At 39.1% G+C, this 23,418-nt stretch overlaps 2 protein-coding genes across 5 annotated transcripts in view; one reads left to right on the forward strand and one right to left on the reverse strand.

The window, feature by feature from the left end:
- LOC133557220 (F-box only protein 11-like) overlaps positions 1-16,623 on the forward strand; it is a 43,805-nt gene extending 27,182 nt beyond the window's left edge. For all 4 annotated transcript variants that reach the window (XM_061907520.1, XM_061907521.1, XM_061907522.1 and 1 more), the window contains exons 14-22: positions 2,973-3,095; positions 4,958-5,043; positions 5,136-5,212; positions 5,281-5,424; positions 7,775-7,885; positions 7,961-8,068; positions 9,754-9,862; positions 9,934-10,032; positions 15,493-16,623. In XM_061907520.1, coding sequence (XP_061763504.1) covers positions 2,973-3,095; positions 4,958-5,043; positions 5,136-5,212; positions 5,281-5,424; positions 7,775-7,885; positions 7,961-8,068; positions 9,754-9,862; positions 9,934-10,032; positions 15,493-15,622 — 987 coding nt within the window. In that variant the 3' untranslated portion in view covers positions 15,623-16,623. The remainder of the gene's footprint in view (positions 1-2,972; positions 3,096-4,957; positions 5,044-5,135; positions 5,213-5,280; positions 5,425-7,774; positions 7,886-7,960; positions 8,069-9,753; positions 9,863-9,933; positions 10,033-15,492) is intronic.
- Positions 16,624-21,079: 4,456 nt separating this feature from the next.
- LOC133557219 (DNA mismatch repair protein Msh2-like) overlaps positions 21,080-23,418 on the reverse strand; it is a 50,588-nt gene continuing 48,249 nt past the window's right edge. The window contains exons 15-16 of the mRNA XM_061907519.1: positions 21,435-21,601; positions 21,080-21,324 (exon numbers count right to left, since the gene is read on the reverse strand). Coding sequence (XP_061763503.1) covers positions 21,151-21,324; positions 21,435-21,601 — 341 coding nt within the window. The 3' untranslated portion in view covers positions 21,080-21,150. The remainder of the gene's footprint in view (positions 21,325-21,434; positions 21,602-23,418) is intronic.

Genomic DNA, 23,418 nt, shown 5'->3' on the forward strand with positions numbered 1-23,418 from the left:
TCCAACCACTACTGTTCTCTCTTTCTGCTCTCAACCACTACTTTTCTCTTTCTGCTCTCTAACATTACCCTTCTCTGTTTCTGCTCTTCAACACTACTTTTCTCTCTTTCTGCTCTCTAACCACTACCATTCTCTTTCTGCTCTCCAACCGCTACTTTTCTCTCTTTCTGCTCTCCAACCACTACTGTTCTCTTTCTGCTCTCAACCGCTACTTTTCTCTCTTTCTGCTCTCCAACCGCTACTTTTCTCTCTTTCTGCTCTCCAACCACTACTGTTCTCTCTTTCTGCTCTCCAACCACTACTGTTCTCTCTTTCTGCTCTCCAACCACTACTGTTCTCTCTTTCTGCTCTCCAACCACTACTGTTCTCTCTTTCTGCTCTCCAACCACTACTGTTCTCTCTTTCTGCTCTCCAACCACTACTGTTCTCTCTTTCTGCTCTCCAACCACTACTGTTCTCTCTTTCTGCTCTCCAACCACTACTGTTCTCTCTTTCTGCTCTCCAACCACTACTGTTCTCTCTTTCTGCTCTCCAACCACTACTGTTCTCTCTTTCTGCTCTCCAACCACTACTGTTCTCTCTTTCTGCTCTCCAACCACTACTGTTCTCTCTTTCTGCTCTCCAACCACTACTGTTCTCTCTTTCTGCTCTCCAACCACTACTGTTCTCTCTTTCTGCTCTCCAACCACTACTGTTCTCTCTTTCTGCTCTCCAACCACTACTGTTCTCTCTTTCTGCTCTCCAACCACTACTTTTCTCTCTTTCTGCTCTCCAACCACTACTGTTCTCTCTTTCTGCTCTTCAACCACTACTTTTCTCTCTTTCTGCTCTCTAACACTACCATTCTTTGTTTGCTCTCCAACCACTACTGTTCTCTCTTTCTGCTCTCCGACTACTGTTCTCTCTGTTTGCTCTCCAACCACTACTTTTCTCTCTTTCTGCTCTCCAACCGCTACTTTTCTCTCTTTCTGCTCTCCAATCGCTACTTTTCTCTCTTTCTGCTCTCCAATCGCTACTTTTCTCTCTTTCTGCTCTCAACCGCTACTTTTCTCTCTTTCTGCTCTCTAACATTACCCTTCTCTGTTTCTGCTCTTCAACACTACTTTTCTCTCTTTCTGCTCTCCAACCACTACTGTTCTCTCTTTCTGCTCTCCAACCACTACTGTTCTCTCTTTCTGCTCTCCAACCACTACTGTTCTCTCTTTCTGCTCTCCAACCACTACTGTTCTCTCTTTCTGCTCTCCAACCACTACTGTTCTCTCTTTCTGCTCTCCAACCACTACTTTTCTCTCTTTCTGCTCTCCAACCACTACTGTTCTCTCTTTCTGCTCTTCAACCACTACTTTTCTCTCTTTCTGCTCTCTAACACTACCATTCTTTGTTTGCTCTCCAACCACTACTGTTCTCTCTTTCTGCTCTCCGACTACTGTTCTCTCTGTTTGCTCTCCAACCACTACTTTTCTCTCTTTCTGCTCTCCAACCGCTACTTTTCTCTCTTTCTGCTCTCCAATCGCTACTTTTCTCTCTTTCTGCTCTCAACCGCTACTTTTCTCTCTTTCTGCTCTCTAACATTACCCTTCTCTGTTTCTGCTCTTCAACACTACTTTTCTCTGTTTCTGCTCTTCAACACTACTTTTCTCTCTTTCTGCTCTTCAACACTACTTTTCTCTCTTTCTGCTCTCTAACCACTACCATTCTCTTTCTGCTCTCCAACCGCTACTTTTCTCTCTTTCTGCTCTCCAACCGCTACTTTTCTCTCTTTCTGCTCTCCAACCGCTACTTTTCTCTCTTTCTGCTCTCCAACCGCTACTGTTCTCTCTTTCTGCTCTCAACCACTACTTTTCTCTCTTTCTGCTCTCTAACACTACCCTTCTCTGTTTCTGCTCTCCAACACTACTTTTCTCTCTTTCTGCTCTCTAACCACTACTTTTCTCTTTTTTTGCTTCAAAGCGCTACTGTTCTTTCTACTCTCAACCACTACCCTTCTCTGTTTGCTTTCTAACAACTACTTTTCTCTATTGCTGCAAACTGCTACTTTTCTCTTTCTGCTCTGTAACCACTACTTTTCTATCTTTCTGCTCTCTAACCACTATTTTTCTCTTTTTCTGCTCTCTAACCGCTTCTGTCTTTCTTCTCTGTAACCAATACTTTTCTCTCTTTCTGCTCTCTAACCACCACTTTTCTCTTTTTCTGCTCTCTAATCGCTACTTTTCTCTTTTTCTGCTCTCTAATCGCTACTTTTTTCTCTTTTGCTGCAAACCGCCACTTTTCTCTCTTTCTGCTCTGTAACCACTACTTTTCTGTCGTCATGCTCTCTAACCACCACTTTTCTTTCTTTCTGCTTTCCAACCACTACTTTTATCTCTATCTGCTCTCTAACCACTACTTTTCTCTTTTTCTGCTCTCTAACCGCTTCTGTCTTTCCTCTCTGTAACCAATACTTTTATCTCTATCTGCTCTCTAACCACTACTTTTCTCTTTTCTGCTTCGAACCGCTACGTTCTCTTTCTGCTCTCTAAACACTACTTTTCTCTCTTTCTGCTCTCTAACCACTACCCTTCTTTGTTCGCTTCCTAACCACTACTTTTTTCTATTTTACTGAGAACCACTTTTTTTTTTGTCTTTTCTGCTGCGAACCACTACTGTTCTCTCTTTCTGTTCTATAACCACTCCCCTTCTCTGTTCGCTCTCTTAATTTTCCTGAGGGAACTCTCCTGAAGGAATCAATAAAGTACTATCTATCTAACCACTACTTTTCTCTCTTTTGCTTTGAACCACTTCTTCTTTCTCTTTCTGTTCTCTAACCACTACCCTTCTCTGTTTGCTCTCTCACCACAACTTTTTTTCTTTTCTGCCTTAAACCTATACTTTTCTCTCTTCTGCTTCGAACCACTACTTTTTTCTCTTTTCTGCTTTTAACGACAACTTTTCTCATTTTTGGTTCTAACTCTGACATTCTTTGTGGCTTTCAGCACGAAAAAGGTCAAGGGGTGATCGAGGAGAACGAGGTGTACAGCAACACGCTGGCCGGTGTTTGGGTGACCACGGGAAGTACGCCCGTCCTACGCAAGAACCGCATTCACAGCGGGAAACAGGTACGACACACAAAACAGACACCATCTTTGTAATACTTCGATTCATCCATCTTCAACCGCTTATCCGGAATCGGGTCGCGGGGACAACAGCTCTACCAGAGACCCCCAGACTTCCCTCTCCGGAGCAACATTAGTAACTTCCTCCTGGGGGATCCCAAAGCGTTCCCAGGCCAGAAAGGAGATGTAATCCCCCCTCTCTGGTCCTTGGCCTGCTGCCGGGTCTCCTCCCAGTGGGACGTGCAAAGAGGACCTCCCTAGAGAGACGCTCGTGAGGCATCCACACAAGATGCCCGAACCACCTAAGCTGGTTCCTTTCCAAGCGAAACTGAAGCGGCTCTACTCCGAGTCTCTCTTGGGTCACTGAACTTCTTACCCTATCTCTAAGGGAGATGCCAGCCACCCTTCTGAGGAAACTCATTTCGGCCGCTTGTATCCGCGATCTTAATCTTTCGGTCATGACCCACACTTCATGACCGTAGGTGAGAGGAGGAATGTAGATAGCTCGGTAGACCGAGAGCTTTTTCATCTTTGTAGTACTTGGTAGACAAAATATTAGGGATGTTCCGAGCAAGGTATGATGCTGCCCATTCCAATACCAATCATTGACGAGTACGATCACATGTATTGCCTGTACATTTTTTCAATGTAATTATTGTGATTGCTATTAAGTTGATCAATCAATAATGTTTACTTATATAGCCCTAAATCACTAGTGTCTCAGAGGGCTGCAAAAACCACCACGACATCCTCGGTAGGCCCACATAAGGGCAAGGAAAACTCACACCCAGTGGGACGTCGGTGACAATAATGACCCAGTGGGACGTCGGTGACAATGATGACTATGAGAACCTTGGAGAGGAAGAAAGCAATGGATGTCGAGCGGGTCTAACATGATACTGTGAAAGTTCAATCCACAATGGATCCAACACAGTCGCGAGAGTCCAGTCCAAAGCGGAGCCAGCAGGAAACCATCCCAAGCGGATCAATATCAACACACTATTTAAACTAGTTCCTTTTTATTCTTTTTTTATTCTATTTATTACACACAAAACAAAGTCAATAATTTTGAATAACTCAACTAAATCAAAAACTGTCATCTACTCCTTTTAAATCCTTCTGGATTTAGAGAACTATTCCGAGTTTGTAAACATTAACAACATTTTTTGGTTGGATGAAAATCTTGATCTGATCGCTCTGGTTTTGATCATATATTGATACTACCCTTAATATCGACACAACCAATTAATGTATTTATCTGCCCTCCTCTTAGTTGTTGTGTACTGACTGTGACAATGCTGACACAGCAAATGACTAAGCACCTATTTCTTTAGCATGCCTGTTCCTGGCTTACTCTGTGTGCAACACGTGTAGCCTCATCCTCCAGTCATAATAATACTCGATAACGATACTAAGAAATGTAGTTAATTTGCCATAAAGGAGGTGATTATTATTAGTATAAGAGCGGCTCCACACTGTGTATGGAGATAAATAATGAGCCGATAGAAGGGATCGAGGTTTGTGATTGGAAATTAAAAACACATTCATAGGCAATGACCCCACAGCACACCCCTTCAAAATGATCTTTATTGTACTACACTGTACAACATGTCTTTGTAGTACTACTTGTACAACATAGTACTACTTGTACAATTATAGCACTACTTGTAGAACATAGTACTACTTGTACAATATAGCACTACTTGTACAACATAGTACTACTTGTACAATATAGCACTACTTGTACAATATAGTACTACTTGTACAACATAGCACTACTTATACAATATAGTACTACTTGTACAACATAGCTCTACTTGTACAAAATACCTTTGTAAAGATTCTTGAACAAAATGTCTCTGTAGGTGGGCGTGTATTTCTACGACAACGGCCATGGCGTCCTGGAAGATAACGACATCTACAATCATATGTACTCGGGCGTACAAATAAGGTCATTGAGCGTCTTTCCTGGAATGTTTTTGATGAAAGTGTACTTACTAAGTGTACTCACCAAAGTACTTGTCCAAAAATCTTTGACGACAGGACGGGCAGCAACCCAAAGATCCGGCGTAACAAGATATGGGGCGGCCAAAACGGCGGCATTCTTGTCTACAACTCAGGTCTGCGGTCCGTCTGCTATTTCCTGCCCGTTTCCCCAGTGCACTGATCGGGTTGTGTCACGCCGCAGGTCTGGGCTTCATCGAGGACAACGAGATCTTCGACAACGCTATGGCGGGCGTGTGGATCAAGACGGACAGCAACCCCACGCTGAGGCGCAACAAGATCCACGACGGGCGCGACGGCGGCATCTGTATCTTTAATGGAGGCCGAGGTACGTTAACCATATTTTTCGGACTGTAAGGCGCACTTAAAATTATTTTAATTTTCTCAAAAATCGACAGGTGTGTCTAATGTACTGAATAATTCTGGTTGTGCTGACTGACCCCAAAGTAGAGATGTTCGATAATATCGGACTGCCGATAAATGCTTTAAAATGTAAGATCGGAAATTATCTGTATCGGTTTCAAAATTATTGGTATCGGTTTCAAAAAGTAAAATTTATGAGTTTTTAAAATGCCTTTGTGTACACAGACGTAGGGAGAAGTACAGAGCGCCAATAAACCTCAAAGGCACTGACTTTGCGTGCCGGCCCAGTCACATAATATAAACAGCTTTTCACACACACAAGTGAATGCAATGCATACTTGGTCAACAGCCATACAGGTCACACTGAGGGTGGCCATATAAACACCTTTAACACTGTGAACCCACACCAAACAAGAATGACAAACACATTTCGGGAGAACATCCGCACTGTAACACAACAGAACAAATACTCAAACGCTTGCAGCACTAACTCTTCTGGGAGGCTACAAAATACACACCCGCTATCCCTTAAACCCCACCCCCCACCTCACACCCGCCCACCTCAACCTCCTCATGATCTCTAAGGGAGAGCATGTCCCAAATTCCAAGCTGCTGTTTTTAGGCATGTTAAAAAAAAATAATGCACTTTGTGACCTCAATAATAAATATGGCAGTGCCATGTTGCCATTTTCCCATAACTTGAGTTGATTTATTTTGGAAAACCTTCGTACATTGTTGAATGCATCCAGCGGGGCTTCACAAAAGAATTAGACATAATAATGTGTTAATTCCACAACTGTATATATCTGTATTGGTTGATATTGGTATCGGTAATTAAGAGTTGGACAATATTGGATATCTGCAAAAAAGCCATTATCGGACATCTCTACCCCAAAGCTATTTTATTGGGTACATGGTGTAATGATAAGTGTGGCCAGCAGATGGCAGTCACACATAAGAGATACGTGTCGACAGCAAGATGAGGCCAGTAAACATTACCAAAACTTTAAATGTTCCATTGAGAATATAGAACATTACACACAGCGCACAAAAATCTGTCAAAATGTTTTTAGTATGACTTTGGTAAGCTATGAAGCTGCACCGCTTGATGTATTGTACTGTGCTCCAACATACCAGTATTATCATGGTGTGTGTGTGTGTGTGTGTGTGTGTGTGTGTGTGTGTGTAAGATCTGCAAAGTAGCAAACACTAGCAGACATATCTGGCGTTTTGTCTTGCAATATTATGCAAAAAGAACTTTTCTCACCTTCTGGTGCCTGCTGATGTGTATTTGGGATCTGTATAAGTCCTGAAAATGTTAGTTTTATTTACTGTGCAGTTCATGCTTGTATCTTCCTTTCTGTTCCAAAACATGACGTGGATGTAGAATCATGGATGGATTTCAAAGCGATGATTGGTTTCCACTGGGGGAGTCACGATAAACGCTATGAATGATTACCGCGGGCAGCACGGTGGGAGAGGGGTTAGTGCATGTGCCTCACAATACGAAGGTCCTGAGTAGTCAGGGTTCAATCCCGGACTCGGGATCTTTCTGTGTGGAGTTAGCATTTTCTCCCCGTGAATGCGTGGGTTCCCTCCAGGTACTCCGGCTTCCTCCCACCTCCAAAGACATGCACCTGGGGATAGGCCCCTCCCACCTCCAAAGACATGCACCTGGGGATAGGCCCCTCCCACCTCCAAAGACATGCACCTGGGGATAGGTTGATTGGCAACACTAAATTGGCCCTAGTGTGTGAATGTTGTCTGTCTATCTGTGTTGGCCCTGCGATGAGGTGACGACTTGTCCAGGGTGTACGACGCATTCCGCCTAAATGCAACTGAGATTGGCTCCACTGATCCCGAGTGGGACAAGCGTTAGAAAATGGATGGATGATAACCGCGGTAAAACTCTCGTTAGTTAGGACGCTCTCTGTAGGAGGGAAGATCCCACCCAGATCGCTTTTTATTCTAAAGCTGTCTAAAAATGATGAGGGGGACTGGAATTGAAGTTTAGCAGTCTTATTCTCCAAAACGGATTAAGTTTAAACAATCGTAATTACCAGTGCTGGGCGAGCAAACCCAGCTATCCAAAGTTCAGAGCAATCTCGAAAATGGTCGCCCATCTCTCATGCTTTTGTCCATCTTGCTTGCCTTGCCTTGGCGGGGCTCGAAACTGAAAGTTAACTTGGTGTGTTCATTGCCACTCTTCATAGCATTATTGCCACCAAGCGAGCGTCTCTCCTCTGGTTCCCTTTTGTTGTGAATCGACTTGTCTCCATAGAAACCAACTTGGTGTGTGTGTGTGTGTGTGTCAGGTCTGCTGGAGGAGAACGACATCTTCAGGAACGCTCAGGCGGGCGTCCTGATCAGCACCAACAGTCACCCCATCCTCCGCAAGAACCGCATCTTTGACGGCTTCGCCGCTGGTAAACACAGCTTCTTCTTGTTAAATGTGTGTTGCCATGACAACATACCTTCACTTTTTCCCTCCTTCTCTCCAGGTATCGAAATCACCAACCACGCCACGGCCACCCTGGAGGGCAACCAGATCTTCAACAACCGCTTTGGCGGTCTTTTTCTGGCGTCGGGCGTCAACGTCACCATGAAAGGTAGAAGCAGCGCCCCTCTTCTCCTTTCAATCTTATTACAAACCCCGTTTCCATATGAGTTGGGAAATTGTGTTAGATGTAAATATAAACAGAATACAATGATTTGCAAATCCTTTTCAGCCCATATTCAGTTGAATATGCTACAAAGACAAGATATTTGATGTTCAAACTGATGAATGTTTTTTTGTTTGCAAATAATCATTAACTCTCGAATTTGATGCCAGCAACATGTGACAAAGGAGTTGGGAAAGTTGGCAATAAATACTGATAAAGTTGAGGAATGCTCATCAAACACTTATTTGGAACATCCCACAGGTGTGCAGGCTAATTGGGAACAGGTGGGTGCCATGATTGGGTTTAAAAACAGCTTCCCAAAAAATGCTCAGTTTTTCACAAGAAAAGATGGGGCGAGGTACACCCCTTTGTCCACAACTGTGTGAGCAAATAGTCAAACAGTTTAGGAACAAAGTTTCTCAAAGTGCAATTGCAAGAAATTTAAGGATTCCAACATCTACGGTCCATAATATCATCAAAATGTTCAGAGAATCTGGAGAAATCACTCCACGTAAGCGGCATGGCCGGAAACCAACATTGAATGACCGTGACCTTTGATGCCTCAGACAGTACTGTATCAAAAACTGACCTCAATCTCTAAAGGATATCACCACATGGGCTCAGGAACACTTCAGAAAACCACTGTCACTAAATAGAGTTTGTCGCTACATCTGTGAGTGCAACTTAAAAATCTACTTTGCAAAGAGAAAGCCATTTATCAACAACACCCAGAAACGCCGCCGGCTTCTTTGGGCCCGAGATCATCTAAGATGGACTGATGCAAAGTGGAAAAGTGTTCTGTGGTCTGACGAGTCCACATTTCAAATTGTTTTTGGAAATATTCGACATCGTGTCATCCGGACCAAAGGGGAAGCGAACCATCCAGACTGTTATCGACGCAAAGTTGAAAAGCCAGCATGTGTGATGGTATGGGGGTGCATTAGTGCCCAAGGCATGGGTAACTTACACATCTGTGAAGGCACCATTAGTGATGGAAGGTCCATACAGGTTTTGGAACAACATATGTTGTCATCCAAGCAACGTTATCATGGACGCCCCTGCTTATTTCAGCAAGACAATGCCAAGCCACATTCAGCACGTGTTACAACAGCGTGGCTTTGTAAAAAAAGATTACGGGTACTTTCCTGGCCCGCCTGCAGTCCAGACCTGTCTCCCATAGAAAATGTGTGGCGCATTATGAAGTGTAAAATACGACCGGAGAAGACCCCGGACTGTTGAACGACTGAAGCTCTACATCAAACAAGAATGGGAAAGAATTCCACTTTCAAAGCTTCAACAATTAGTTTCCTCAGTTCACAAACGTTTATTGAGTGTTGTTAAAAGAAAAGGTGATGTAACACAGTGGTGAACATGCCCTTTCCCAACTACTTTGGCACGTGTTGCAGCCATGAAATTCTAAATTAATTATTTGCAAAAAAAATGAAGTTTATGAGTTTGAACATCAAATATTTTGTATTTGTAGTGCATTCAAATAAATATGGGTTGAAAAGGATCTGCAAATCATTGTATTCCGTTTATATTTACATCTAACACAATTTCCCAACTCATATGGAAACGGGGTTTGTATTATTATTAAGATGAATCCAATTCTTCTCCTCCTCGCCATCAAGACAACAAGATTTCCAACAACCAGGACGCCATCGAGAAGGCGGTGAGTCGAGGACAGTGCCTGTACAAGATCTCCAGCTACACCAGCTACCCCATGCACGACTTCTACAGGTGACCGTGCTGTGCTCCATCTTCTCCCTTCTCCCTTCCACCCTTTGACGCGCTTTGTTGTGGTCGTGCAGATGTCACACCTGCAACACCACGGACAGGAACGCCATCTGCGTCAACTGCATCAAGAAATGCCACCAAGGACACGATGTGGAGTTTATACGGCACGATCGGTGAGAACCTTTTTCTTCTCCTTGGGGCGTAATTGTGTGTTTCCGTATCAATATCATTTTTTGTAAACATACCTCAGCAAATGTTACTTATTGATGCGCATTATAACGTGTGATTAGTCATCAATAATTACACGTTTAGAGTGATTCATTTTGATTAAAAAAAAATAATCACTTGACAGCCCTGCTATATATGGTCATACTTGCATAGTATTTTCACATTCACCCATTCACACACTGATGACAGTGCGAGGCCCTAACCACAGGATGGCGAAACCTGGGGATCGAACCAGGAAACCTCAAGTTGATGCATGCCTCACTTACTTGAATAATATACTTCTTGGAATAGTATATTAATGATACTTTTTTTTTAGAAATGTCACCATTTTTAACACTAGTGAAGTGAATTATTCATCCATAGTGGATCTAACATAATAGTGAGAGTCCAGTCCATAGTGGATCTAACATAATAGTGAGAGTCCAGTCCATAGTGGATCCAACATATTAGTGAGAGTCCAGTCCATAGTGGATCTAACATAATAGTTTGAGAGTCCAGTCCATCGTGGATCTGACATGATAGTGAGAGTCCAGTCCATAGTGGATCCAACATTAGAGTGAGAGTCCAGTCCATAGTGGATCTAACATAATAGTGAGAGTCCAGTCCATAGTGGATCTAACATTATATATAACAATATATATATATTTGTTTTACTTTGCTCCTTATAACTTTCAGAAAGACAATTTTAGAAGAAAAGTACAACCTTAAAAATTATTTTAGGATTTTAAACACATATACCTTTTTACCTTTTCAATTCTTTCCTCTTATTTCCAAACAATTTAAGTCAATATTCAAGTATTTTTTTTTATTGTAAAGAATAATAAATGAGTGTGAATGTTGTCTGTCTATCTGTGTTGGCCCTGCGATGAGGTGGCGACTTATCCAGGCCAATTGTAGCTGAGATAGGCGCCAGCGCCCCCCGCGACCCCAAAAGGGAATAAGCGGTAGAAAATGGATGGATGGATGAATAATAAATCAATTTTAATTTAATTCTTCATTTTAACTTCTGATCTTTGGACAACAAATATTTGTGAATATTTTTTCTAATTTATTATGATTAAAACTCAAAAAAAATATTTTGGCAAATGTAGAAAATCTGTAGAATCAAATTTAAATCTTATTTCAAAGTCTTTTGAATTTCTTTTAAAATTTTTGTTCTGGAAAATCTAGAAGAAATAATGATTTGTCTTTGTTAGAAATATAGCTTGGTCCAATTTGTTATATATTCTAACAAAGTGCAGATTGGATTTTAACCTATTTAAAACATGTCATCAAAATTCTAAAATTAATCTTACTCAGGAAAAATGACTAATGAGGTTCCATAAATTTTTTTTAAATTTTTTCAAAAAGATTCGAATTAGCTAGTTTTTCTCTTCCTTTTTTTCAGTTGAATTTTGAATTTTAAAGAGTCAAAATTGAAGATAAACTGTTTCAAAGTTTATTTTTCATTTTTTACGTGTTTTTTCCTCTTTTAAACCGTTCAATTAAGTGTTTTTTTCATCATTTATTCTCTACAAAAAACCTTCCGTGAAAGGTAAAAAATGTACGACGGAATGACAGACAGAAATACCCATTTTTAAATATATAGATTCATTTATTAAAGGTAAATTGAGCAAATTGGCTATTTCTGGCAATTTATCTAAGTGTGTATCAAACTGGTAGCCCTTGGCATTAATCAGTACCCAAGAAGTAGCTCTTGCTTTCAAAAAGGTTGCTGACCCCTGCTCTAACCACTAGGCCACTGAGTAGTCAAGTTTAAGAAGTGTAGATGGATGAGTGTTACTGCAGGAAGTAGGCAGATATTAGCAAATAATAAGTAGATAAATTAACGTTGGCGAGAATAATATCTGTCTGTGTGACAGGAACACACGTCAGATGGACGATCCATCTATGAATTGGTGATAGTATCGCTATATGATCGATACTATTAGTACTTTTTTTTTTTAAACTAATGTATTATTGTACAATTATACTATTCTAATGATAATATATACAATTAATACTATACTACTTTGATTAGATTATTTTTATTTTTTTGTGGTAGAGTGGCCGTGCCAGCAACTTGAGAGTTCCAGGTTCAATCCCCGCTTCCGCCACTGCCGTTGTGTCCTTGGGCAAGACACTTTACCCACCTGCTCCCAGTGCCACCCACACTGCTTTAAATGAAAAAATTAGATATTGGGTTTCACTGTTTACAGTGCTTGAGTCACTAGAGAAATGTGCTATATAAATATAATTCACTTCACTTTCAAATGATTTATGTCATGTTGTTTTTGTTCATGTTTACAAATTCTGGGAATAATTCTATGGGCTTTGCTAATGATTTAAGAGTAATAGATAATAGTTTAGGTATTGCGTACTGCTGACTTTGTTTCGGTCCAACATTTGTATGTAATGTTGTACATATTGTGTTGATACTGAAAGTGTCGCCAGCACTCAAAAATACAGATCACATTTTACGGTATCTGCCGATCTCACTCATTGATGATCGGTTTTGGAATTGGCAGCACTAAACCCTGATTAAAAGATCTGTTATGGAGTTTGCATGGTTGCATGGGTTCTTTCCCACTTCCAAAGATGTGCAGACACGAGTGTGTGGATGTTGTCTGTTTGTGTTGGTCCTGTGATGAGGTGTTGACTTATCCAGGGTGTACACCGCCTTCCACCAGAATAGGCTCCAGCGACCTCTAGAGGGACAAGTCTTAGTAGATTGATGAATGGATAGGAAATATCAATTGACATTTATAATAACAATAATAATAAAAAAAAGAATAATAGTAAGTGTAGTTACTCCAAGCGACCAGCAGGGGCCGCCAGTAATTTCAATTGACTAAAAATCAGTGGTTCTCAACCTTTTTTCAGTGAACATTTTTTTTAATTCAAGTACCCCCTAATCAGAGCAAAGCATTTTTGGTTGAAAAATAAGAGACAAAAAAGTAAAATACAGCACTATGTCATCACTTTCTGATTTATTAAATTGTATAACAGTTCAAAATATTGCTCATTTGTAGTGGTCTTGAGCTATTTGGGGAAAAAAAGATATAAAAATAAGTAAAAATTGTTGAAAAATAAACAAGTGATTCAATTATAAAGATTTCTACACATAGAAGTAATCATCAACTCTTTGGGGATTGTAATAGAGATCCATCTGGATTCATCAACTTACTTCTAAACGTTTCTTCACAAAAAAATAAATCTTTAACATCAATATTTATGGAACATGTCCACAAAAAATCTAGCTGTCAACACTGAATATTGCATTGTTGCATTTCTTTTCACAGTTTATGAACTTACATTCATATTTTGTTGAAATATTATTCAATAAATATATTTATAAAGGATTCTTGAATTGTTGCTATTTTTAAAATATCTCACGTACCCCTTGGCATACCTTCAAGTACCCCCAGGGGTACATGTACCCCCATTTGAGAACCACTGTTCTAAATGATAGTACTTTCTTCTCTTGCCGGTTTTTGAATAAGTAAAGATTTTTCTGCTTTCAGTATTATGCATTTATTAAAAATAATAATATCTTCTAAAATTGCATTTTTAACATGTGTGCATTAATTCAACAAAATAAAGTAATCTGGCCACATGTGTGCTCCATTGCAGCAGCTGTGGGACACATGACAAGTTGTGTAACTCATGAAAATGATTCATAAACCATGAATTGTTGCAATATAATATACATCTAAGCTGTATTTAATATGTGTTACATTTATTTCTATTAATGTTTGCAGTCCTATTCTAAGTTATTGATGGCGCCCTCTGCTGGCACCTTTTTCATCTCTAAATGTTCAATTCAATTTTGTGGGAAAAAGGCAAAAACTTGAAAAGTGCAGCAAAAGGAAACAGGAAGTTGAGTGACATGTCAATGTGAAAATAACAGGAAGTTAAATAACGTTTTATTGTGATAAACAGGAAGTTGAGTGACATGTCAATGTGAAAGAAACAGGAAGTTGAATAACATTTTATTGTGATAAACAGGAAGTTGAGTGACATGTCAATGTGAAAATAACAGGAAGTTAAATAACATTTTATTGTGACAAACAGGAAGTTGAATAACATTTTATTGTGAGAAACAGGAAGTTGAGTGACATGTCAATGTGAAAGAAACAGGAAGTTCAATAACATTTTGTGACAAACAGGAAGTTGAGTGACATGTCAATGTGAAAGAAACAGGAAGTTGAATAACATTTTATTGTGACAAACAGGAAGTTGAATAACATTTTATTGTGACAAACAGGAAGTTGAGTGACATGTCAATGTGAAAGAAACAGGAAGTTCAATAACATTTTATTGTGACAAACAGGAAGTTGAGTAACATGTCAATGTGAAAGAAACCGGAAGTTCAATAACATTTTATTGTGACAAACAGGAAGTTGAGTAACATGTCAAAGTGTAAGAAACAGGAAGTTGAATAACATTTTATTGTGACAAACAGGAAGTTGAGTCACATGTCAATGTGAAAGAAACAGGAAGTTGAATAACATTTTATTGTGACAAATCGGAAGTTGAGTCACATGTCAATGTGAAAGAAACAGGAAGTTGAATAACATTTTATTGTGACAAACAGGAAGTTGAGTGACATGTCAATGTGAAAGAAACAGGAAGTTGAATAACATTTTATTGTGACAAACAGGACGTTGAGTGACATATGTGAAAGAAATATGAAGTTGAATAACATTTTATTGTGACAAACAGGACGTTGAATGAAATGTCAATGTGAAAGGAACAGGAAGTTCAATAACACTCAACTTCCTGTTTGTCTCAATAAAATGTTAATCAACTTCCTGTTTCTTTCACATTGACATGTCACTCAACGTCCTGTTTGTCACAATAAAATGTTATTCAACTTCATATTTCTTTCACATATGTCACTCAACTTCCTGTTTCTCACAATAAAATGTTATTCAACTTCATGTTTCTTTCTCAATGATATGTCACTCAACTTCCTGTTTGTCACAATAAAATGTTATTCAACTTCATATTTCTTTCACATATGTCACTCAACTTCCTGTTTGTCACAATAAAATGTTATTCAACTTCATGTTTCTTTCTCAATGATATGTCACTCAACTTCCTGTTTGTCACAATAAAATGTTATTCAACTTCATGTTTCTTTCACATATGTCACTCAACTTCCTGTTTGTCACAATAAAATGACATGTCAATGTGAATGAAACATAAAGTTGAATAACATTTTATTGTGACAAATAGGAAGTTGAGTGACATGTCAATGTGATAGAAACAGGAAGTTGAGCGACTGACTTTGACATTAGTCAACTAATGTCAACTTGACCAACAGGAAGTTGAGTGACATGTCAACATTAAATGCATGAAGTCACAAATTGTTGCAACTTTACTTTGTCTTTTTTCTAACCGATGTCTTGTGGTCCTCGCAGCTTCTTCTGTGACTGTGGGGCGGGCACCTTGTCTAACCCGTGCACGTTGGCGGGGGAGCCCACGCACGACACGGACACTCTCTACGACTCCGCCCCGCCCATCGAGTCTAACACGCTGCAGCATAACTGAGGACCCGCCCCCCTCCCTGGATGGCGTGATGTCTCACACGCAGTAGGCCACGCCCCCTTTGACTTCCACCTCAAGCCCCCTGGCCCCCCCCCTCACACGCAATAGAGACGCTCTTGAAGGCGGCGCTCTGGCATAAGATGAAGGCTGCAGTGCAGGCAAGTCTCCACAAGGGGGCGCGCAGACTTAACCCAGCCAAGAGGCGGAGTCAAAGCTTCACTTCCTGCTTCCTCCCCGCCATCGCTGACGAGCGACGGTGTTTGAGGGCGAGTGTGTTTGTGTGCGTGTGAGATGGAGCACTTTTTTATTTTTAAGGAAAAAAGAACATTTTGATCAGTGGATTTTATTTCGACGCTTTATCATGTAGTTTTGTATTTTTAAGCAAAAAAAGCTGACTGTATTTGAATGTCTTTTATTTTATTATATATTATAATTATTTCTTTGGTTAGCACCCTGACACCCCCTCCCCGCCCCAACATGGCTGCAGACGCTCTGGTGAGCCAGTGGTGAAGTTCTTTCTGTGAAAGAGAAACTCGTTTAAACACTAAATCGACCCTCTCTGCTCTTTTTGATGTGATTGGCAGGTGGAGTGACTCCGCCCACTCTTGTATAAATGTGTGTGTGTGTGTGTGTGTGTACAATTTAATGCAGTCAGTGTTTAGTGGAGAGGGTTCCAATAGGACACACCTGAGCTCCTTTTGAACTGGACCACTAGAGTGTTTCTGCAACCCCACCCACTTTTCACACGTCCCCGCCCCCTCCAGCCTAAGCCCCGCCCCCAGTGTATCGTGGTGACTGTGGCTCCTCCTGCAGCCTGAATCGTATGCATGTACCATAACATCTAGACTTAATATATTGTGAAGTATTCAATAACCATTATGTAGATGCTAGTTGGGATTCCCCCCCAAAAAAGCGGGGGTCTACTACTTTTTTTTTCTTTCCTTTGGAAGACAAAAAACAGGAAACTGGCCATTTCTAAGAAAATAAAACTTTATTAGATCCGAGGCGTCTTTTTTTTTGTCACATTATCAGTTAATGGTTAATTTGGCCCTAGAGTGTGAATATTGTCTGTATCAGCTTTGCGATTAGATGGCGACTTGTCCAGGGTGTACTTGCCTTCCGCCCGAAGCAACCCTGAATGGGACAAGCGGTAGAAAACGGATGGATGGTTTTATACACCGCAAATACTGAAATGTAAGTACAATTAAATATCTCAAAAAAGGTGATATTTGCTTATTTTCTTCTCACTTAGTTTTACTTGTTTGAAGTGTTTTGGTCCTAAATGTTCTCAGTAAGATATTACAGCTCGTTGCTGAGATTTGATGACCTATATTGAGTAAAACATGCTTGAAACTAAAATATCAACAAGCTGTATCATAAACACAAATTTAAAACTACTTTTTTTAAAGTAATGAAGTGAATTATATTTATATAGCGCTTTTCTCTAGTGACTCAAAGCGCTTTACATAGTGAAACCCAACATCTAAGTTACATTTAAACCAGTGTGGGTGGCACTGGGAGCAGGTGGGTAAAGTGCCTTGCCCAAGGACACAACGGCAGTGACTAGGATGGTGCAAGCGGGAATTGAACCTGCCACCCTCAAGTTGCTGACACGGCCACTCTACCAGCTATGAAATAATTTCTTATTTCAAGCATGACCAAAAAAAATCATGATGCTGAGTACATATGTCAAAATATTACTTCATTTTAGAATACCGTATTTCCTTGAATTGCCGCCGGGGCGCTAATTAATTTAAAACCTGTTCTCACTCCTGCGCTTACCAAAGGCATGCGGTAAAAGTAAGCATGCGTTAATTAATTTAAAACCTCTTCTCACTCCTGCACTTACCAAAGGCATGCAGTAAAAATTCTAGTGTGATGTAAGCTTGGACCTTAAATCCTACTGAATAGCTCTTAATCTTCTTCCCTTTATGCGATTTCAAATTATTGAAATCGGCCTCCTCCATTTTGAAAATGATGACAGGGGAAGTGTCGCTCGTGGTGTGACGAGTTTGACCAGGCGCTAATACTAAGCATGCGCTAATTATTTTGGGAAGCGAGTTTGACCCGGCAGTAATTGAAGGCAGGCGCATACTATATGTCCTGTGGCAATTCAAGGAAATACGGTATTTTTCAACATATTGAGCAAAAAGGTCTCATTTTTTATTCTACCAATAAAACTGCGCTTATTATTAGTAAGAAAATACTTATTTGAAGGCATTTTGGGGATCTTTGAGGTTAGTTAATTTTACTTGTTTTGGAAAGTCTTAACAAGCCGAATTTTCTTCTTCTATTGGCAGATAATTTTGCTGAGTTTTTTTTACTTGTTTTTGAACACTTGACTTTTTGCAATGAAGTACATTTTTGCTTCCAGGAAGAAAACACAGACAAAACTGCTTGTAACTTCTGGTAGGAATGCCGGAAAGACATGAAACAAAAACTTTTATCAAGGTCTCACTTAGACCTACATTTCGATAATTGACATCCTTCGGCAAAAATCAACAGGAAGTTAAAAATTGCCCCTTCAAAATAAAAGTTTTGTGAAAACCCGTCACCTTTTTCTAATCGAAACTCCTCCCAGTGTGTTTGTCGTTTCGCCTTCAAACTCGCACAGGAGAGAGATTGAACCCTTTTAAAAAAAGTGGTCGAACAAATTTTTGATAAATTCTCCGGTTTGGATTTTACGCGCCTTCAAAAAACCCCTGCGCAAAGTTTCCTAAAAAATGTCTTTTTTGCCTCTTTAAACTGTAATTTGACCTACTTAAAATGCTTCAAAGTGCAAGTTAAAGCCCTACTATGCCAAGCAAAAGCCATTTATCAACAACATCCAGAATTGTCGATCTGTAATTTCACCCCCTTAACATGCTTCAAAACTCACCAAATTTTACACACATATCAGGACTGGCAAAAACTGCCATCTAATAAAAAAACAAACCCCAAAAATCTAAATTGCGCTTAGCGCCCCCTAGGAAAAAACCCAGACAAAACTGCATGTAACTTCTGTTAGAAATGTCGTAGAGACATGAAATAAAAACTTCTATGTAGGTCTGACTAAGATCGGGACCCGGGACACGGCGGCGGCGGCCAACGGCGGACCCGACCAACGCTGCTTGCAGCTTTAATTTTACTTGTTTTGGAAAGTCTTAACAAGCCGAATTTTCTTCTTCTATTGGCAGAACACTTGACTTTTTGCAATGAAGTACATTTTATATCATGCTGTTTTTTTTTTGTTTTAACCAGTCAACATTAAAAACAAATGTACTTCATTATGTTTCTGATTTTACACTGACTGAACGGAGGGGACAAGCGGTAGAAAATGGATGGATGAATTTGCCGCCTGTAACACAAAGCTAAGATGTGAATGATTTGTTTACAGCCATCCATTTCCTACCGCTTGTTTATTTTGGGGTCGAGGGAGCCTATCTCAGCTGCATTCGGGCGGAAGGCGGGGTACACCCTGGACAAGTCGCCACCTCATCGCAGCCTTAAACCATTTCTCTATTGCTTTTAACTCTCTGGGGATTGATTGATTGAATATTTTATTAGTATATCGCACAGTTCAGTACATATTCCGTACAATTGACCACTAAATGGTAACACCCCAATACTTTTTTCCAACTTGTTTAAATCGGGGTCCACGTTAATCAATTCATGGATCCGCTCAATTATCTTTTACATTTCAACTACTTATAAAACCATTCATCTTAGTATTTTAAGTCTTTTTTAAAGAAATTTTTATTTTATTTTGACCTTTTGATCGGATGTTCCAAGTTTAAATGATTAAAAGAACACAAAAAGTGACATCATTTTATCAAAGGCCTTTAAAAATGAGTTTAAATAAATATAAACATGAATGGTTTTGGGTTATTGTCTCATCACAAGTGCCTGTCAAATAATTAAAATAATTAATTTAAACTTTGACATAAAAAACATTAGAAAGAATCACGTATTATGATTAATCCGCGCTAAAATCTATCGGAAATAACAAAAAAAGTATTTTTTTATAATGAGTTGGGACAATGTAACAGTAATTACACTTTTCGACCGCACGGGGGCGCCATAGAATAAGTAAAAAAAACACGCCTTATTTTTCCCTGCATTCTCTATACGCGCCAGCAGATGGCGACAAATCCACTCAAAGAGCTCCCACCACAATACAGCAGAATTTGGAGTGTTGTACAAACTGATTTTTACACAGATTTGCTTCTAAAACGGACAAGAAAGGCGAAGCAGATTAAAAGCAGACGTTGTGGTTGTTTGATGAAAGTTTGCGTGCAGAGTTGTGGGAGGAATAAAGGTCCGCTGGTTAAAGGCCTACTGAAAGCCACTACTAGCGACCACGCAGTCTGATAGTTTATATATCAATGATGAAATATTAACATTGCAACACATGCCAATACGGCTGCTTTAGTTTAATAAATAACAATTTTAAATTTCCTGTGGAGTTTCTTGTTGAAAACGTCGCGGAATGATGACGCGTGTTTGTGACGTTATTGGCTCGAGGGGACAGCACCAAACACGGCTAAAAGTCGTCTCTTTTCATCGCATAATCACACAGTATTTTGGACATCTGTGTTGCTGAATCTTTTGCAATTTGTTCAATTAATAATGGAGACGTCAAAGAAGAATGCTGTTGTTGGCAAACGGTGGATTGCGGCTGCCTTTAGCACCGAAACACAGCCGATGTTTGTTTGTTGTGAAGCTTTAACACGGAGCGGTCAAGCGAACATGTTTCTCTACGTCAACCAGCACGTTTTTGGACGGGAAATTGTGATAGTAAGTCGGCTCTTACCGGAGACTTCAGTGGATTATGGGACCTCCTGCAGCAGCTGTCAAAAAACAGCTGTGATCATGGCTTCTCTCAGAGACACTGGCGTTCACCGCAGCCATCCGACTTTCAGGTATGACTTTGGAATCTCACTAAAACACTATTAACACAATAAGCAGATAAGGAATTTTCCAGAATTATCCTAGTAAATGTGTCTATTTGCATCTGAAATGCTCACTGCCGCCGCCGTTGCTTTTTTTTTTTTTTAAGTGCCTCACTCTAACTTTCCTCATCCACGAATCTTTCATCCTCGCTCAAATTAATGGGGAAATCGTCACTTTCTCGGCCCGGATATGTGAGGAGCTTCACAACCCGTGACGTCACGCGCACATTGTCCGCTACTTCCGGTGAAGGAAAGGCTTTTTTATTAGCGACCAAAAGTTGCGAACTTTATCGTGGATGTTCTCTATTAAATCCGTTCAGCAAAAATATGGCAATATGGCGAAATAATCAAGTATGACACATAGAATGGACCTGCTATCCCCGTTTAAATAAGAATATCTCATTTCAGTAGGCCTTTAATACTGGAGTTCCCCGAGGACGAGGCTGCGGAACAATGAGCTAACGCACAAAGGAGCGTGACGGCGGCCAGCGTGAAGACCACATGTTTACGCGGAAACACAAAAAGCATATTTAGAAAAAAAACTGCTTTATTGAAGAACTGTACAACTCGGTGAAAGACGAGCTCGTCGGTAAGAAAAAGTTAAGTTTTGACGGTAAGTGAGCGTGACAGCAGCTCCGAGACGTACGTGTTCTTTTTGGCGAGTAGTGCCTCCTTCATCTTCCTCAGCTCACCTTTGACCTCTTCCTCCGTCATGTCGGTGACGGGGAGACACTTGACTTTCTCCAGGAAGTCCTGGATCAAGCTCTCGCCCACCTTGCGGAGGGGGACACGGGGAGTTAAAGCGCGGCGGTGCTCGGGTGGGCCAACACGTGGCACAATTCTGCCTGACTGCGCCCACTTTGGTCAAGAAAAAGCCCGCTTACCTGTTTGTCGCTGCGGCGTCTTTTGGCGTCTGGCTCCTCCCCCTGCCGCTCGCACACTTCCTGGAACTCCTCCAGCTCCTCCGCCTTCACCTTGGCCATGGCCACCACCGCCGGCGGGAAGCACGCCATCTCGGCCACGTGGATCCCGAAACTTTGGTCGCACACGCCTGAGGAGGAAAGATGTATACAACAAAATGAAAGTATGCACAGACATTTGGACACCTGCTCTTCACACGAGCTAAATATGACAGATACTGTACATGTCATACAGTATCTGTACGTACACATATATACATATACATAATATATATACATATATATACACATATATGCATACATACACATATACATACATATATACAAATACATACATATACATACATAGATATATATATATACATACATACATATACACATATATATATACATACATACACATACATATATACATACAGACACATACGTATATACATACATACATATATGTATATAAATACATATATGTATACACATACATATATGTATATAAATACATATATGTATATACATACATATATATATATACATACATATATATATATACATACATATATATATACATACATATATATATACATACATATATACATACATATATATATACATACATATATATACATACACATATATATACATATATATATACATACACATATATATACATATACATATATATATATACATATACATACATATATATATATATATACATACACATATATATACATATACAGACATATATATATACATACATAAATATACATATATATACATACATACATACATATAAATACATACATATATATATTATTACATAAATATATATATATATATATATATATATATATACATACATAAATATATATATACATACATATATACATGCATAAATATATATATATATACATACATATATATATATATATACATACACATTTACATACATGCAAATATACAAATACATACATACATACATATATACACATATATATACATACATATATACATACAAACATATATATATACATACATACATATATACACATACATACATATATATATACATACATACATATATACACACATACATATATATATACATATACATACATATATATATACATACATATATATATACTTACATATATATACATACATACATATATATGTGTATATATATACATACATATATATATACACACATACATATGTATATATACATACATACATACAAATACATACATATATATATACATACATATATATACATACATACATATATACAAACATACATATATAATACATATATAATACATATATATATACACATATATATACACATATATACACACACATATATATACACATACATACATATACACATATATATTTATATAAATATACATACATATATATATACACACATACATATGGGAAAAAATCGATTCAAATACAATTCGAATACGAATCGAATACGTTGTGAGATTCAGAATCGATTCTCATTTTATTAAAAATCGATTTTTTTAAAAATTATTATTATCATTTGTTTATCAATCCAACAAACCACTACAGAGTAATATAACAATGCAATCCAATTCCAAAACCAAACCTGACCCAGCAACACTCAGAACTGCAATAAACAGAGCAATTGGGAGGAGACACAAACACCACACAGAACAAACTAAAAGTAGTGAAACAAAAATGAATATTATCAACAACAGTATCAATATTAGTTATAATTTCAGCATAGCAGTGATTAAAAATCCCTCATTGACATTATCATTAGACATTTATAAAAATAATAAAAAGAACAATAGTGTCACAGTGGCTTACACTTGCATGGCATCTCATAAGCTGGACAACACACTGTGTCCAATGTTTTCACAAAGATAAAATAAGTCATATTTTTGGTTCGTTTAATAGTTAAAACAAATTTACATTATTG

The sequence above is a fragment of the Nerophis ophidion genome, linkage group LG08 (genome assembly GCF_033978795.1).
Source record: "Nerophis ophidion isolate RoL-2023_Sa linkage group LG08, RoL_Noph_v1.0, whole genome shotgun sequence".
Classification (NCBI taxonomy): domain Eukaryota; kingdom Metazoa; phylum Chordata; class Actinopteri; order Syngnathiformes; family Syngnathidae; genus Nerophis; species Nerophis ophidion.